General features: G+C 47.8%; 2 protein-coding genes across 4 annotated transcripts; one reads left to right on the forward strand and one right to left on the reverse strand.

Annotated features, from left to right (window-relative positions):
* Positions 1-281: 281 nt before the first annotated feature.
* On the reverse strand, positions 282-2,731 carry ADAT3 (adenosine deaminase tRNA specific 3). 3 transcript variants are annotated; one of them, XM_080977732.1, is made up of 2 exons: positions 2,556-2,731; positions 282-1,792 (listed from the first exon to the last, which is right to left on the reverse strand). In XM_080977732.1, the coding sequence occupies exons 1-2, from the start codon at positions 2,588-2,590 to the stop codon at positions 712-714; spliced, it is 1,116 nt and encodes a 371-aa protein (XP_080833858.1). In that variant the 5' UTR covers positions 2,591-2,731; the 3' UTR covers positions 282-711. The 3 variants fall into 3 exon arrangements, with proteins under 3 accessions (XP_080833858.1, XP_080833860.1, XP_080833859.1); XM_080977734.1 differs by having other exon boundaries at positions 2,504-2,588; XM_080977733.1 differs by having other exon boundaries at positions 2,490-2,573.
* A 57-nt stretch (positions 2,732-2,788) lies between these two features.
* Positions 2,789-14,619, forward strand: LOC308461102 (dnaJ homolog subfamily C member 3-like). The gene is made up of 12 exons (XM_080977727.1): positions 2,789-3,002; positions 4,542-4,652; positions 5,056-5,180; positions 5,990-6,064; positions 6,760-6,903; positions 8,195-8,376; positions 8,593-8,712; positions 9,892-9,997; positions 10,629-10,749; positions 11,270-11,402; positions 12,293-12,441; positions 13,162-14,619. The coding sequence occupies exons 1-12, from the start codon at positions 2,804-2,806 to the stop codon at positions 13,302-13,304; spliced, it is 1,608 nt and encodes a 535-aa protein (XP_080833853.1). The 5' UTR covers positions 2,789-2,803; the 3' UTR covers positions 13,305-14,619.
* The last annotated feature ends 762 nt before the right edge of the window (positions 14,620-15,381 follow it).

The raw sequence follows: 15,381 nt of genomic DNA on the forward strand, positions 1-15,381 counted from the left end.
TCTGGACATGCTCAGTAGCTGTGGAAAGTTGACCAACTGCTGCAGATCAAGCGAAGGGAGGTACTGGCATCCTGAAAAAGGGCTTTCCACACTGCAACATTTTCTTGCAGGTCCCACTCATGAACCTCAAAACTGCACATAGGACCATTTATAAGCAGAGGTTTTCCCTAGTCATCATTTCTCACAATGCACAAAAAAATTCTCACAAGTGCCAAAAATCTGTAGAGGATCACTGCTCAGTTTCAGGTACTCCAAATTCCCAGTTACCACAGACACATGACTGTTCTTTAAATAATGTATTTCAAAAGAAAAAAAGAGAACAGTAAAAAGGGTTAAAATGAGAGACAACCCCACACACACAAATACAGTGGTACCTCGGGTTACATACGCTTCAGGTTACATACGCTTCAGGTTACAGACTCCGCTAACCCAGAAATAGTACCTCAGGTTAAGAACTTTGCTTCAGGATGAGAACAGAAATCATGCTCCGGCGACACGGCAGCAGCAGGAGGCCCCATTAGCTAAAGTGGTGCTTCAGGTTAAGAACAGTTTCAGGTTAAGAACAGACCTCCGGAACAAATAAAGTACTTAACCCGAGGTACCACTGTACACATTCCAAAGCTCCGCAGACACGCTACTTCTCTTAAAATAAGACATACATAATATATATTATAAAAAGTTTAAAAGGAAGCAGAACAAGAAATATCCTCCTCAAGGACTGTCTTTCCGTGATTCCCCGGGCACCGAAATATGTGCCAAGCTGCGGCACTGGTCTTCCAAAACGCCGTGGAACACCTCAAAGTGGTGGTTCAGGTCCTTGCGGCGGTGGATGTGGTAGTTGGTCCCCAGGGCGCCGTGAGCGGACGGCACGCCGTAGAAAACCCGTCCGATGCGCGAGTGCACCAGAGCCATGGCACACATCACACACGGCTCCCGCGTCAAGTACATATCGTAGCCGGTGCAGATATAGGGGAGCCCGTCGCCCGACGAGGAGGAATGGCCTGAGTCGCCATCCGGCTGAAAGAAGGTACAGGAAGGGTAATCTTTGTAACCGTACGCCCCACCTCCCTGGCCGCAGGCCACCAGGTCGATGCAAACCATAGCGGCGTGCAGCAACGGGTTGAAGCCTTTCCTGCAGTCATGCGCCGCCGCCAGAACTCTCCCAGAAGCTTGGTCAACCACCACGGCCCCCACTGGCTCCATGTTGAGCCGCGCACCTTCTCGCGCCGCTCGGATAGCCAGCTCCATATGGCTTTGCATGGCGGCCTTTTCCGAGGGAGTGAAGAGGCAGCCGCTGAGAGCCCGGCTGATGCGCTTGTTCTCATGGAAAGAGACAGGCCAGTGCGAGGAGGCTTCCTCATACTGGGGGCGGGTCAAGGGCGGGAAGGCTGGCACCAGGGTCAGAAAAGGCTCCCCCAAGCCACGTGGGTCGACCTGGCCATCGGGGAAAAGGGCAGCAAGGGACTGCGAGCCATCCTGCTCCGGTCTGGGGCTAGCCAGGCACAGGATCATCTCCAGTGGGTGGGCGCTCTCCGCGGAGACGCAGGGACGGACGCGTTTCAAGTGCGAGTGGTCCCCCAGTGGGTAGGCGGCAGAGACCTCCCTCACCAGGCGGCAGGCCTCCTTCTTGTCCAGGATGGGTGCAGCAAAGGCAGGGATTAGAACCACACTCTGGGATTCCCTCTCAGAAAGAACAGGAAGCACGTCCCATGTGGAGGCCCCGTTAAGCTCCACCGTTTTCCGGCGCTTGCAGCCTGGCTCCATTAGGATGGGTGCATCCCTGGCACACTCTCTGGATGGCGGGGTGAAGGAAGAGGAGAGCTGGTTATCAAAAATGCACGAAGTCTACACCACCTATGCAGTTGCTGCAGTCTTCCCCTCCCTCTTTGCATTAAGAAGCTGCATGTCATGATCATTATTATGTATGACTTCTAAAGGGATGTAAGTGGGAAGCCTGACCTAACTATGCCTGCGAGCTCACAATCAAATAACTAGATTACTGAAAAGGAGTCCGAAGCTATTGTTCTTGAAAGATAAACATTGGGAAATATCAATGCATCGCTAGAGCTCATCGAGTTACCAAACGCTGGCACAGGCTCTCTTAGTCAAACCTGTTAAAATAACTATAAGCAGAACAAGTTCTGCCCATTTCAACACACAGGCAAACACACACGCAGTGTTTTATTTTATAACCAGACTGATACTAGGACTTCAGGTTCTCAAATGTGGTGGGAGGGATTGTGATGATTCAGCCAAGGAAGGAAGTCGCTCTGCACATGCTCAGAGGTACTCTTTAGGATTGAGCCGCATGAGCCAGAGCGGTGGGAGAAGCTGAGCCCATGTGCACCTCTTTTCTTGCTCCAGTTCACTCACTGAAGAAATTCACAAGGACTGAATTTAATAATTCATAATTATTACATTTATGACTAGCAAGTATGATTATTATTATTAGGACGATGACGACCGGTCATCATTAGAATTTTCATTACCATCATAATCCCACCCTGCAAAAGTATCCCCCCATTATCGTATCCACACGTGCATCGGAATCTCACCCCCGACTTGGCTCTGCAAAGACCACGAAGCGCATCCGCCCACGTGGTGCGCCGGGACTTCATGTGGCGCTGATTGGCTATCTAAGTTCCACGGCATCCACGAAATGGAAGCTGATTGGCCAGCAGCTCCTTTCCCCCCTTTTCCCCCTGTCCCCTTTCCTTGACGCGATTGGAGGAGTAGGGAGGCCGAGTCGGCTCGTTGACGTAGCCTAGAAGAAGAGACAAGTAAGAGGCTAGAGCGGCCGGAAATGGTTTTCGCCGACGAGGAAGCGGAAGTGAGTTGGGTCCGGAGCTGGGACATGGAGTCCGGGCAGCAGCCGGTGTGGCGCGGCCTGGGGCTGCTCGGCAGAGGCGGGGACAACCCCGGGCTGGGCCCTGGGGGCTGCGAGAGGCGGCTGCTGTGGGTCGCGTCCTTGCTGTGCGTTTTGCTGGACCTGCAGTTGCCAGGTAACCATGGTAACCGGGAGGCGAGGGGTCGTTTCCTCTTTGCCCTCAGCGACAGGGCTTCTGCTGGCCCCGCCCCCTGCGTAGGCGGTCGCCCCGTCCCTTTCTCTCTCCCCTCCTCCTGTGTTGCCGGGTCCTCCGCGTCAGGGTTCGCTCTGACGCCCCCAACCCACCTTCTAAGCCCCGCCCGCCACGGGCCCCGCCCTCTCACGTTGACGCGCCTTGTAACCCCGCCCATATGCTTGTAGCCCCGCCCCTTTTCATTGCCACTCTCACTTAGCATGTTTCTAGTCCTTAGTGTTCTCCTCCATCTTCCGCAACTCATGCCTTGCACTTCTGATCTTTTGCATCTGGTGGAAGGTTCCTGCCGGCTGCCAGTCAATATTGGTTGAGGTAGTTGCTCCCTCTGCCCTACTCCCAGTTTTCTCCACAAGGAGTACACTTATTATTTACCCAAACAGAGGCAGGACTGTACAGGACCTGTCGGATAACCTAACTGAAGGGAACATCCCTTGATTATAAAACCATACGCATGTTTTCCTAATGTATCTTTAATATTTCTTTACGTGCCATACATAAGCAACGATAGCAGCTAGTATGTTGTTTCTTGGGGAAAGGTGTAACAGTACAGTAGTTTGAAGTTGGAACCGCCACTTGGAACAAGTTTGTGATGTATATTAAAGTCTCTAGTCCAATAGATCGCTCTAGATGTTTCCATGGGTCTGGGGAGATGGTGTTGATTGATCTTTGCATCTTATATGGGACACAAAGATAAGTGACAGGAGGCAGAACACGATGGATTTAGTTTTAAAAATGGTTTCATTGTTTGTTGAATTTATAAAAACAGCAAACCAGTTCTAGAGCTACTTGCCCTTCAGGCTTACGTCAGCAGGACACACCTTCTGGGTTTGCAGAAAGCTATGCAGTGTGAAAAAAACTGCGATTGGCAGAATACCTGGTTCTGGAACCAGTAACTGACTGGAGTTTCCAGAAGTGATCTTTCACATCTCATTCTACTTGATTCTCCCCCTGGAAATGCTAAGGAGTTTTTAACAGAGTCCCTTCAATAGCAGAGAGTCCAGAGAGAAAAGAAACTAATAATGCTTTAATGTGTGACCTGAACAAAAGCAGTACATAAATATGAGGAGAAATAAACAGGTTTTTCTGTTTCTTAATTAAGGCCTTGTTCACAGCAGGAAGATGTACAACTGCACATATAGGGGAAAACTCTCAGAACTACATAGCCAGTCAGAGCGTGAGTTACCTCAGCAAGCACCATGCCCTTCTGACTGGTTGCTAGGCAACACCTCCACCATTTTCTTGGTTGGCTGGCTATCTGTAAATAGAATTAACCCTTAGGTTGCTAACTTAATTATCCCTGCTGTTGTACTTCCAAGATCATCTTATGCAGAGCAGGTGTCCTGCTATTTTGCTTGCCCCTCCCCCCAAGTAGAGGCATGCATATGTCCTCTACTCACACCTCTCTTTCTCCTGCTCTGTTACAATGGCTATTGGTCTCACAAACCATTTCATACCTTGCAGGTTTGCTGGCTGCTGGCCAAGCTGAGATAGAAAACCACCTGGAAATGGGGCGGAAGCTATTGGCCGCTGGGCAGCTGGCTGAGGCACTATCACACTACCACTCTGCAGTGGGTGAGTAATATAGCCTGTTTTGACTGTCATCCCTGAGGCATCTAACTGACAGGTGTCTTATGGGCTTTGCTGCCATCTCAGTGTCGGTGTGTCACTCGACTTCTGAGCTCTCTCAAGGTATAAGTTAGAGGGCCCTTGGAAGGTAATGGTTCCACTACCTGATCTGTTGTTTTTTGTATAATTTTAAATCATAAATATAGCTGCAGTTGGTTCAGAGAAATGCATGTGAAAGAGCTAAACCACAGCAAATCCAGCCTATCCCTATAATTATTAGTTTATGTTGCTACTCATGAGGGGGCCAGGGTGCAGATGCAGATCCGTACGCATCTCACACAGGATACGTTCTGTTAAGCATACTGACATTTATTTCTGTTTGGTTTTTTCCCCCCCTCGACTCTCCTAGAAAGTGATCCCAAAAACTATCTTACCTACTACAAAAGGGCAACTATCTACTTAGCCATGGGCAAGTTCAAGTCGGCGCTCCCTGACCTCTCAAAGGCTATTGAGCTCAAGCCGGATTTCATGGCTGTAAGTTGTGTGTGTGTGTGTGTGTGTGTGTGTGTGTGTTCTCCCCCTCCCCACTAAGACCTTCTTAATGGGAAAGGGTGCAGGGAGAAGGGTTTGTTTCCAGCTCAGAGAACCAGTTTGAATGATTCAAATCAGTCCCCTGCTTCCTCTTTCAGTGCCTCTTGCATGGGTGGAGAATGATTCTGAATAGCATGGGCATGCTGGCAGATGCCGTTGATACGGGTTATAGCTAATCCGCAGCCATTATTCGTTTTATTTTTAAAGATGTTCTATCCTGTCTTCTGATCAGCCGATTTCAGGGATAGCTTGCAACACATTAGATCCATATGGTTTTGTTATTTTAAATTGCCTAGCAGCCCTTGTGTGTCTTCCCCTCAATACTGCTGTCCCAAGGCAAGCGGCACAGAGCAAGTTCCCTTTTTTTTTTTTGGAGGTGGGGGGTAGCGAGCTGCAGGGAGATAGTAAGGTCCCTGCAGCTGCTCACCTTGTACTGATGAATGAGGCCAGGCTGGTCTTCCCTTTGCCATGGTGTCCTTCTAAGGAATCTGGATGCATGAGCAGCTTTGTGCGGTGGGTATATTTGTGAAGTTTCCCGTTTTGCTATATAATCGGGGCCCTGCATATTCTTACTCTATCCTTCCTTGTGTGTGTTTGCAAATGTGCACAAGCGCAAACGGTTTGTGCACAAGCAGTTTGTGCAACCCAACTGATAAGCTTCCTGTTTCCAAGCAGGAAATGATTGCTGTCACCCAAACCTACTTCCCCGTCACACTTGTCTTAAAGGATCTGGGGGGTTTTCTGTCCCACAGGCCCGATTACAGCGAGGCAACATCCTCCTGAAACAAGGCAGCACGCAGGAGGCCAAGCAGGACTTTGAAGCTGTGGTAAGCAATCTGCCCACATCCACCTCACAGGTGCAGGAGCCCCATCTAGCGATGCACATTCATTTTCATGTCTGGCAATGGACCGCTGGTGAAATATATTCTCTTGCCTCCTTAGAATTCCATTTCAGGGCCATCAGAAAGGCTGTGTAGCTCAGCAGCAGTAGCCTTCAGCACCAGTCTCCGCTCAACACTGGCTGCATACACACCATCCATTAAAATCTTCCCACAAAGAACCCTGGGAATTGTAGTTTAAGAGTCTAGTTTAGTTCTGTGGGGGTAAACTACAGTTCTCAGGATTCTTTGGGCTTGTACGTTCTAGCCAGTTAGGAAGTTGCAGCAGCACACATTGGATTCAAACCTTGCAGTTATGCAAAATATTGCTTTCACTGTGGTGTGCAAACAATACCACGTATGATTCTTTGGGGAAGCTCACTTTGTAACAAGCAGAAATGGTCCAGGAATGGTGGGATATCTGCCCAGCTGAGCACCTTGGGAAATTACCTTTCTCATAATTTCAAATCCCCAAATACATCGCAACACCATTGTTCTTTCTGTATTGGCCCCCATCTTTTCTCCCTGTTTCATCTACATGGACATTTTCGGACCTGCTCAGAGATTTGGATTGACTCCTTAAAATATTCAGTGACCTAATACATGCGTTCTGTTTTATTTTATTGAAAAAATGATCTCATCAGCTCCAAAGTAATCCGGAAAATACAGAGGCCCAAAGGCAGCTTGCGCGTGTCTCTGAGCTAGAATTTTCCATGCAAGAAGCCCGTACTGCCTTCCAGAGGAAGAACTACCTGGGAGCAATCAGTATTTTGGATCAAGCAATTGAGGTATGTTGTCTTCAACTCCTCCTAGCTTTATATTCTTATTTAAGCAGCGTCATGGGTCAGGTTAACGGGCCTCAGAAACTTGCCATCCTGTCTTTATAATGAGGTAGTTGGTATGAGAGTGCTATGAGAGTCTTAAAAAGTCATTCAGCTGTGTTGAAGTACAATCACACAGTAAGCACCTCTTGGGCCAACATGTGGGGGTGTTTAACTTGTCTATTGCTTGGAATGGCTGGGGAGAAGTGGTGTCTGTGTGAGCGAGAGGACGGATCCTCTTTTTAACCTGCGTTGTTAGAACATTGAGACCAGAACCTGGAAAACCAGGCTTCCAAACCCCATTCAGCTGTGAAGCTCATTGTGTGGCCTTGGGCCAGGCACTCTTTCTCACCCTCACACACCTCATAAGGTTGTTGTGAGGATGAAGTGGAGGAGGAGAAATCCTTGTACACCACCTTGGAGGAAAAATGGAAGTGGAATAAATAGCATGGTCCTTGTCGTCTTCTGCCTCTTCCAAAGGGAGTGGGTGGTGCTGTGGTCTAAACCACTGAGCCTCTTGAGCTTGCTGATCGGAAGGTCAGCGGTTTCATGGGGTGAGCTCCCATTGCTCTGTCCCAGCTCCTGTCAACCTAGCAGTTTGAAAGCACACCAGTGCAAGTAGATAAATAGGTACCACTGCGGTGGGAAAGTAAATGGCATTTCCGTGCGCTCTGGTTTCCGTCACGGTGTTCCGTTGCACCAGAAGCAGTTTAGTCATGCTGGCCACATGGACCTGGAAAGCTGTATATGGACTTAACTGTCCAGAGGTCCTTTGCCTTTTTACCTTTTACTTCTGTCTCTTCCCTCATCTCCACCCACCCCGGTCACCTGAAGCTGGAAAAGAGCAGTGAAAATCTAATGGGCTTGGCACACTATCAAGTCCTGGGGAGGGGAATAATAAATAAATTTTATTTATACAGACACACAAAACTCTGAATAAATATAGCAGAAATGAGTTTTTGGGTTGGGAGGGCCATAGCTGAGCATTAGAGCACCTCCATGCAATGAGGCCCAGGTGCATGTTAGGATTCCTGCTCCTGACAGTGTAATCCCTGGCATTTCCAGGTAGGGTGGAGAGAGACTCCCTGGCTGAAACCCTTGAGAGCCAGGGTGGACAAGTCAGGGTGGACTATCCTGAGCTAGATGGACCAGCCACCCAACTCTGTGTAAGGCAGCTTCCTCTGCTACCAACCAAGGTTCTAAAGTAAACACAGCAGGAGGCTTTGAGGATATTAACTTCCTCTCCTCTGTGCCCCAGATCTCCCCCTGGGACCCAGAAGCAAAAGAGCTGCGTGCTGAGTGCTACCTGTACCTTGGCGACTACAACAAAGCCATCATGGACCTGAAACCCACCACCAAGCTGCGTAACGATAACAGGGCGGCCTTCCTGAAGCTCAGCAAACTCTATTACAACTTGGGGGAACACGAGGAGTCCTTAAAGTGAGTGGTGCGTGCATGCATATGTTGTGCGGTGTGTTACAGACACGTGCAGGGGGGCCGTTCTATACTTCTTATCCCAGGCACTGTGTCTGGATTTAATAACAAAGCAGCTGGGGAGCAGCAATGCACAGGCAGGGAGTTTCTGCACCCTCCTGGCCTTTCCACTGTCTTGGGTCCCTCCTGTTGCATCTAGACCCGGTCTCTTTTCCTCCACAGCCAAGTGCGGGAGTGCTTGAAGCTAGATCAGGACGACAAGGACTGCTTCTCCCACTACAAGCAAGTGAAGAAGCTCGCCAAGCAGCTGGAATCTGCCGAGGAGCACATCAGATCTCAGAGGTGCGCTGAGTACCTCCCTATGTCCACCCGCCTTAACCTTCCTGGGTTGCTTGTTTGCATGTGTGGCTGGCTAGAAGTCGGCAGCGCACATTGAGTGGCTTCTGTGCCCATCATTATGCTCTAAGCATGTGCAAAGGGTGTACAGAGGAATGCTCTGTTCTGTAGCATTTTATGAGCTTGCGGGTTGAACCAGTATGCATATATTTGTTCAGCGTGTATCATCGCTTCTGTTTCTGCTGTTCACAGAGAGGGGAGGACACCTGTGCAAGACTCTGTTAAGTACATAAACAGTTTCTGAGACTTCAACAGGCAGCATATTTACAGTACATTAAGTCTAGAAAATGTAAACTGATATTCTTGAGATAAGAAAACAAGAACCAAGTTGCTGGTTCAGACCAAGGATTCATCTAGGCAGCCATCCCACACAAAGCGTATTTCTGGGAAGTTCACTCCCAAACCATGGGTATCCTTCATGAATCTGTCTGCTCCCTTTTTTTTTTTTTTTTAGAAAGTCACATGAAGCTGCCTTTTATCCTGAGTCAGACCGCTAGCCCAGAACTGGTTCTCTGAGGTCAGGTCAGAGCGTCTTTTCCCAGCTGTGAAGCCCATGGTTGTTTTAACTGGAGATAGACAGAACTGAAAATGGTGCTTTGCCTGCTGAGAACACCCGGCTCTCTAACAAGGCAGATTTGTATGACTTTAAAAGGGGAGCTATCAGACAACTTTGTGGCAAATGGGTCTTATCAGCTACCCATGGAGCCATCTAAGTTGGTCACCATTTCTTGTAGTAGTGAGTTTTGTAAGATAATCATGTGTTGCGAAGTGCTCCTTCACCTATTGTCCATCTTGTTTCTTTCATTTCCCCAGTGCTGTGAGAAAAGAAAGCTCTCTCTTCTGTACTATTCATAATTTAATAGATGTCTATCGTGTGGTTTTGTTTGTGAAAACACAATGTTGCTGCACTCCGGGGCCCGGTAGCAATCTGCACTTGAGTAGAGTGATAGCAGAATAATCACAGCCTTTCTGTTACACAGATGGACCACAAAATCAGACAAATCACATTCAGTTCTTTGGCTGCTCGTTATCCCTTTGTCGATGAGAGCATTGTGCAGCCTCAAGGTTCGCATGCTCCTTTCCTTTCCATATACAGTTGTCTTCTCTGTCATTTCCCGGGGACAGGTACGAAGATGCCATTGAGAAGTATAAAGCAGCCATGAAAACTGAGCCCAACGTGGAGATCTATACCAGTAAGGCAAAAGGACGCATCTGCCACTGTTTATCCAAGGTAAGGCAGTGTGGTTCAGCCTGTCTGAGGAGATGAATAGGAAGTAAAACAAACTTGTCTTTGTTTTGTTGTTTAATTAAAGGAGTAAACAATCAAATACAACTACAAGAGTATTTGGCATAAACGAATGAAAATTCATACCACTAGTATTGCAATTTTGTCCATTTTAGAATGAACTCTGACAGCCTTAGAAGTAAGAGAGATGTCAGTTTTGAAATCTAGGGATCTGCATTGGGTTTCCTGGTCTGCCGCTGGTATCCTATCTGTGCCTGGTCATGTTCTCAGCCTTCTCATGCTTCTTCCGTCCTGTAGAAATGAAACTTGTTGGCCTACAATCAGAGTAGCCAACAGGGTGACCTCCAGTTGGTGTTGGACTCCCTAACAGCCATCAATTCCCCCAGCCAGCACGGCTAATGGACAGGGTTGACCAGAATCATCCATCAAGCATCTAGAGGACACCCTGTTAGCTGCAACTGGCCTGTATCTCAGGAAAGATTTGAACCACCATCTCTCTACTCTATAACAGTGATCCACTGGATCAGAATAGACAATGGGGCAGATATGGTGGGGGGACATGATTGCTGGGAAACCAGTAGCAAAAAAATTCCCTTCCCCTTTTTGTGTGCCACAGAGCAAACAGCCTCATGAAGCTATAGACATCTGCACAGAAGCCCACCAACTCGACCCCAGGAACATCTTCATCTTGCGTGACAGAGCTGAAGCCTATATCCTGAACGAGGAGTTTGAAAAAGGTAAAAGCGTTGGTGATGCAGGAGGACCATGCCAGGACCGCAGCTCCGTGGTAGAGCATCTGCTTTGCATGCAGAATCATAGAGTTGGAAGGTACGCTGAGGATCATCTGGTTCAGGGTTTTCCCATACTTGGGTCTCCAGCTGTTTTGGGACTGCAGTTCCCATCATCCCTGACCACTGGTCCTGCCAGCTAGGGATGATGGGAGCTTGTAGTCCAAAAACAGAAGGAGACCCAAGTTAAGAAGCCTTGATCTAGTCCAGCCCCCCTCTGCTCACTGGACCAAGCACAGGGTCATTGCTTGAAAATTTTCAAAATTTTCCATTTTATTTTATTACAGTAATAAAGGATGTGGCTGTTCTTTTTAAAGGAATATTTTATTTTCTCTGGATTTCATGCACTTTGGTCAGATTCCAGGTGCGCAGACCTGTGAGATAATGATGTTAAGAGACAAAAGTTCAAAAAAGTGGCTGCAAAAAAGTCACTTTTCCTCCTGTATTAAAGCCAACTCTTTCCTTGTAGCGGTTGAAGACTATCAAGAGGCCAAAGAGTTTGATGGTGAAAACGAGGAATTAAAAGAAGGGTTGGAGAGGGCGCAGAAACTGCTGAAGCAATCGAAGAAACGGGACTATTACAAAATCCTTGGGATCCGGAGGTATGGCATGTACTTTCTGTAACTCTTTCCTGGTCCAGAATTGGACCTGGAAACAAATTGAGAGACAATACAGCTGATAGCATCGGTTTAATTGAATCAAGAAACTGGGCTCACAACCTCCTCATTTATTTTGAACCCATTGATGCTGTTGGACAGTTTTCAAGGGCAGCCCCATGTAGTATGCATAGCAGTAGTCTAATCCAAACGTGACTTCTCTCTATGTGTAACTGTGGTAAGTTCAGCCTTCACCAGAGAAGGCTGCAATTGAGACACACCAGCCCAAGCACAGCCACCACCTGTCTATTCTTGAATTCAATGGGACTTGACTTTGACTGAATCAGACCTTAAGTGATAGCTTTGCCAGAGCATAGTTTTAAACTTTTCAACTCTTGCCCTCCCCACCCAGCCACCCGGCGCTCACAAAAGGATATAAATATTGGAACGACTTCAATAGTTTTAAAGACAAAGTCAGCCTGGCCAGGTTTCGGGTAAATATTTGATGCGGCAAAGTAGATGTACTGGTTGGTTGGCAGAGTGTTTTTATGAGGTGGCAATGGGGAAAAACAACTCTCTTGCGGCTCTAATTAGGTTGCTGCAGGAATATGCAAGCCTTTGGGTTTGCACAGGAATCTCTGGTAGACATGAAAGATTTCTGTATATCTCCAGAGCTTGCATACACTGAATGCTGAGCTCAGTTGGCCAAACATAGCAACGTCTTTTTACTTACCTACTTTGCTTCTCCTATTCTTCTGAAACCCATGGCACTGGAACCCATGTCCGAGCTGTACAGTCTGTGGAAACTTTCATGCTTAAATTTGTTATCATTCACATCACTGAAGAAAATGAAGGAAAAAATTTAGTTTCTGTTTCCCCCCTGTCCCCCACTCTAGGAATGCAAATAAGCAGGAAATCATCAAAGCCTACCGGAAGCTAGCTCAGCAATGGCACCCTGACAATTTCCAGTCTGAAGATGAGAAAAAAGAGGCTGAGAAGAAATTCATTGACATTGCAGCTGCTAAAGAGGTCCTGACAGATCCAGGTAAGGCCTGCCTGATTAAATTCAGGTTTGCGTGTGCTTCACTGTAGGCGATAAATTGGTTGTTTTGCACAAAGAGTGCAAGAATACATATTTGGCATGTGTTCTTCTTTGCTAAGATAGCCTGCCCCTTAACCACTAGAATTTTGGGAGTATGCAATGGGTTACAACTGTACCAGTAGAATGGTGATTGCATCTAATTTCCCTGTACTTGCTAGCATTTAAACTCCAAGTTTCCTCCAAGGAGCTCAGGATACTGTGCATGGTACTTCTTCCCCTTTAACCTTGCAACAGTCCTGTGTGGGCAGATCAAGCTGTGAGTTGGTGATAGTCCCATCATCACCCTTATAACCTTGGTGAATGGGTGCGACTTGAATCCTAGTCTCTCCTAGTCTAACCTCTGCATCTCACTGATTCACGCAGACAGAGACCACGTAGGGTGTGTGTGTGTGTGTGTGTGTGTGTGTGTGTGTACACCATCTAGCACACAATAAGTATTTAAATGGGTCTAGAAACATCCACGTATGGAGGGGATGAGATCTTTCAGATTTGAAGATAACAAGGAGTGCTTGAGAGATACGAAGACCAGAGCTGGCTCCCTCCTTTTCTCCCACCCACATGTGTCCACCCAGATATGCCTTGCACCTCTTTTGACCCAGGGGCCGTCTCTTCAACCTCTTTCCCACCCTACGTTTTTGTTCTCTGTTTTCTTCCCCCTTCCAGAAATGCGGCAGAAGTTTGACTCCGGCGAGGACCCCCTGGACCCAGAGAACCAGCAGGGAGGGGCAGGACACCAGCACCAGTGGCCCTTCGAATTCAACCCTTTTGGTTCTGGGAACTTCCACTTCAAATTCCACTTCAATTAACTTGGGACCGAGCCTTGGAACAAAAGGCAAAAAAAAAAAAAAAAAGACCCTGTGGCTAGCAAGCAGGTGCCTGGACCTCTGGGCTGTGCATTGTCCATGCAGACACTGCAAAAGTTACCAGCCCCCATCAGAAAACAACCGCTATACAATGGGGGTGGGTGGAGGTGGCCTCCCCGCTGCATCCAGACATCCCCGGCCCAGATGTCCGGATGCTTTTTCCGACTAGAGCTGAGGCCTGAAGAAAGATAGTGTCGTCTTGCCTCTGGTTGTGGTTCCAAACAATGTGGGGCTGCAAGGTGAGATGTAACCATGCATGCAGGGCCTTGCATACCTTTCTGGAAATCCTGCTTTTCATGGGAGTCCTTGCAACTCTGGATTTATGTACGCGGCTCGACTTAGTTGGCCGATGGGCTGTACCTCTCGTGTCTGCTGAGATTCATTTTTTTTAAGCTGGTGGTAAGGAAACTGATTCCTCATTCCCTGCCCCGACTCCCATCTATCCTTAAAAAAATCCTTCACTGCCATATAACTACAAACCCGTTTAAATTGTAAAAAGAAAAGAAAAGTGGGCAGGAGAGTATACCATCCTGTTCACCTGTTGGCATGCATTTGAGTTTGCCTACCTGAGAAAATATTTGCGTAATGTGAAGTGTGGGGTGATCTCTGCTGATGGCAGAAAGCACCGCTGAGTCCTGCAACGGCCTTCCTCCGTTGCAACACCCGTAATTTCGTTGATGCAGCTATTCATCTTGAAAAGGCAGTGAGAAGCGCCTCTTTATCAACACCCACCAGGTTTTGCGGTGGTTTGGGCCACCCTATGAAGTGGCAAAATTCATCTCTTCTTTTGATGGGGTGGATTCCGGTATTGCACATTTGACTTCTCCCTTCCCCCAAATACAAAGGGAATAATGGTCAAGAACCCAGTCTGGATTTGGGGGAGAGGAGCTTAGGTCATACACCTTGCCCTAAAGTTAATCCCTGTGAAATCACCCTCCTTCCTTGCCACCGTTTGACTGTTACAGTGTGTGAATTGCGAGTCTGCTATTCTACCATCCAAATGAGGGATTCTTGCCTCCCTCAATTTACTCCAGTTAGGCAAATTTTTAACTTTTCTTCCTCCTGCTCCAGGGCAAAAGGGGGAGGCACTGCTGTCCCCTTACCCCCCACCCACCCACCCCAAGACAGCACAGTACTTCTATAAAGCCTGAACCTGCTCTAGCCATTGCCCAGGGGCCGAGGGAAGGAACATTAAGGAGGGGGTGTTAAACCACCACCTATTACCAAAAGTGTCAAGATTAAACGTTTGTATTGCAAAGCTCTCGCTTGTCTTTCTGTCTTGCTGCTTCAAGAAACGAGGGTTGGCCACGTCTGGAGGATCTGTCTCATCACAGCCCCACAAATTCTCTTGTACTTGGAAGCAGAAAAAGGGCACAAAAAGAGCCCTGGTTTATCAGATCAAAGACCCATCTAATCCCATCGTCCTCTTTTCACTGTGGCCAATCAACTGCCTGTAGGAAGCTTGCAAGCATGACTTCATTCTTCCCTAAATGTCTCATCTTTTGAAGCCATTCCCCCTTTGCTGGGGGAGACATTTTAAGTCCTACAAAGCAAGGCTTTCTGCAACAAAGACCTTTATCTGGCATTATCGAGCTGACCAAGCCTATTAAGGGAGGAATCCTTTGTGACATCCACACTCCCCTCCCGAAAACGATTTACTAATGCCTTCTGCACAGGTTTGCAAGGAGAGAGGTGAGTTGCAGGTACAAGCCTATACGGTTCCCTAGAACTTGGTGGGGCATGCATGGCAGGATGCGGACCTGTGGCCCTCTAGGTGTCAGTTTCATCCAGCATCACCCGTGGTGAGGGATGATGGGATTTGTAGTCCAATTTATGGACACCCACAGGTTCTTCACCTTTGCCTTCAGTGTGTTCCATGTTAGGGAGGGCAAGGTAGTTCAACCATGCCTTTCTCTGGTCTCTTGTGTATCAACGAACCCAGAACAACTTGCAAGGCTTTGCCAAATCCAGTATGTTATGCCTTGGGAGCAAACATAAGTGGATTCGGTACACCACGCTG

The sequence above is a fragment of the Podarcis pityusensis genome, assembly GCF_964106645.2.
Source record: "Podarcis pityusensis genome assembly, chromosome: 13".
Classification (NCBI taxonomy): domain Eukaryota; kingdom Metazoa; phylum Chordata; class Lepidosauria; order Squamata; family Lacertidae; genus Podarcis; species Podarcis pityusensis.

Bases quoted from the DNA above. Each gene is read 5' to 3' on its own strand.
- ADAT3 (XM_080977732.1), bottom strand. From the start codon at position 2,590: ATGCGCTTCGTGGTCTTTGCAGAGCCAAGTCGGGG. The intron at 1,793-2,555 runs GTGAGATTCCGA...CCCGCCATCCAG, and splicing joins TTTGCAGAGCCAAGTCGGGG to AGAGTGTGCCAGGGATGCAC.
- LOC308461102 (XM_080977727.1), top strand. From the start codon at position 2,804: ATGGTTTTCGCCGACGAGGAAGCGGAAGTGAGTTGGGTCCGGAGCTGG. The intron at 8,713-9,891 runs GTGCGCTGAGTA...TCCCGGGGACAG, and splicing joins GAGCACATCAGATCTCAGAG to GTACGAAGATGCCATTGAGA. The intron at 9,998-10,628 runs GTAAGGCAGTGT...TGTGTGCCACAG, and splicing joins TCTGCCACTGTTTATCCAAG to AGCAAACAGCCTCATGAAGC.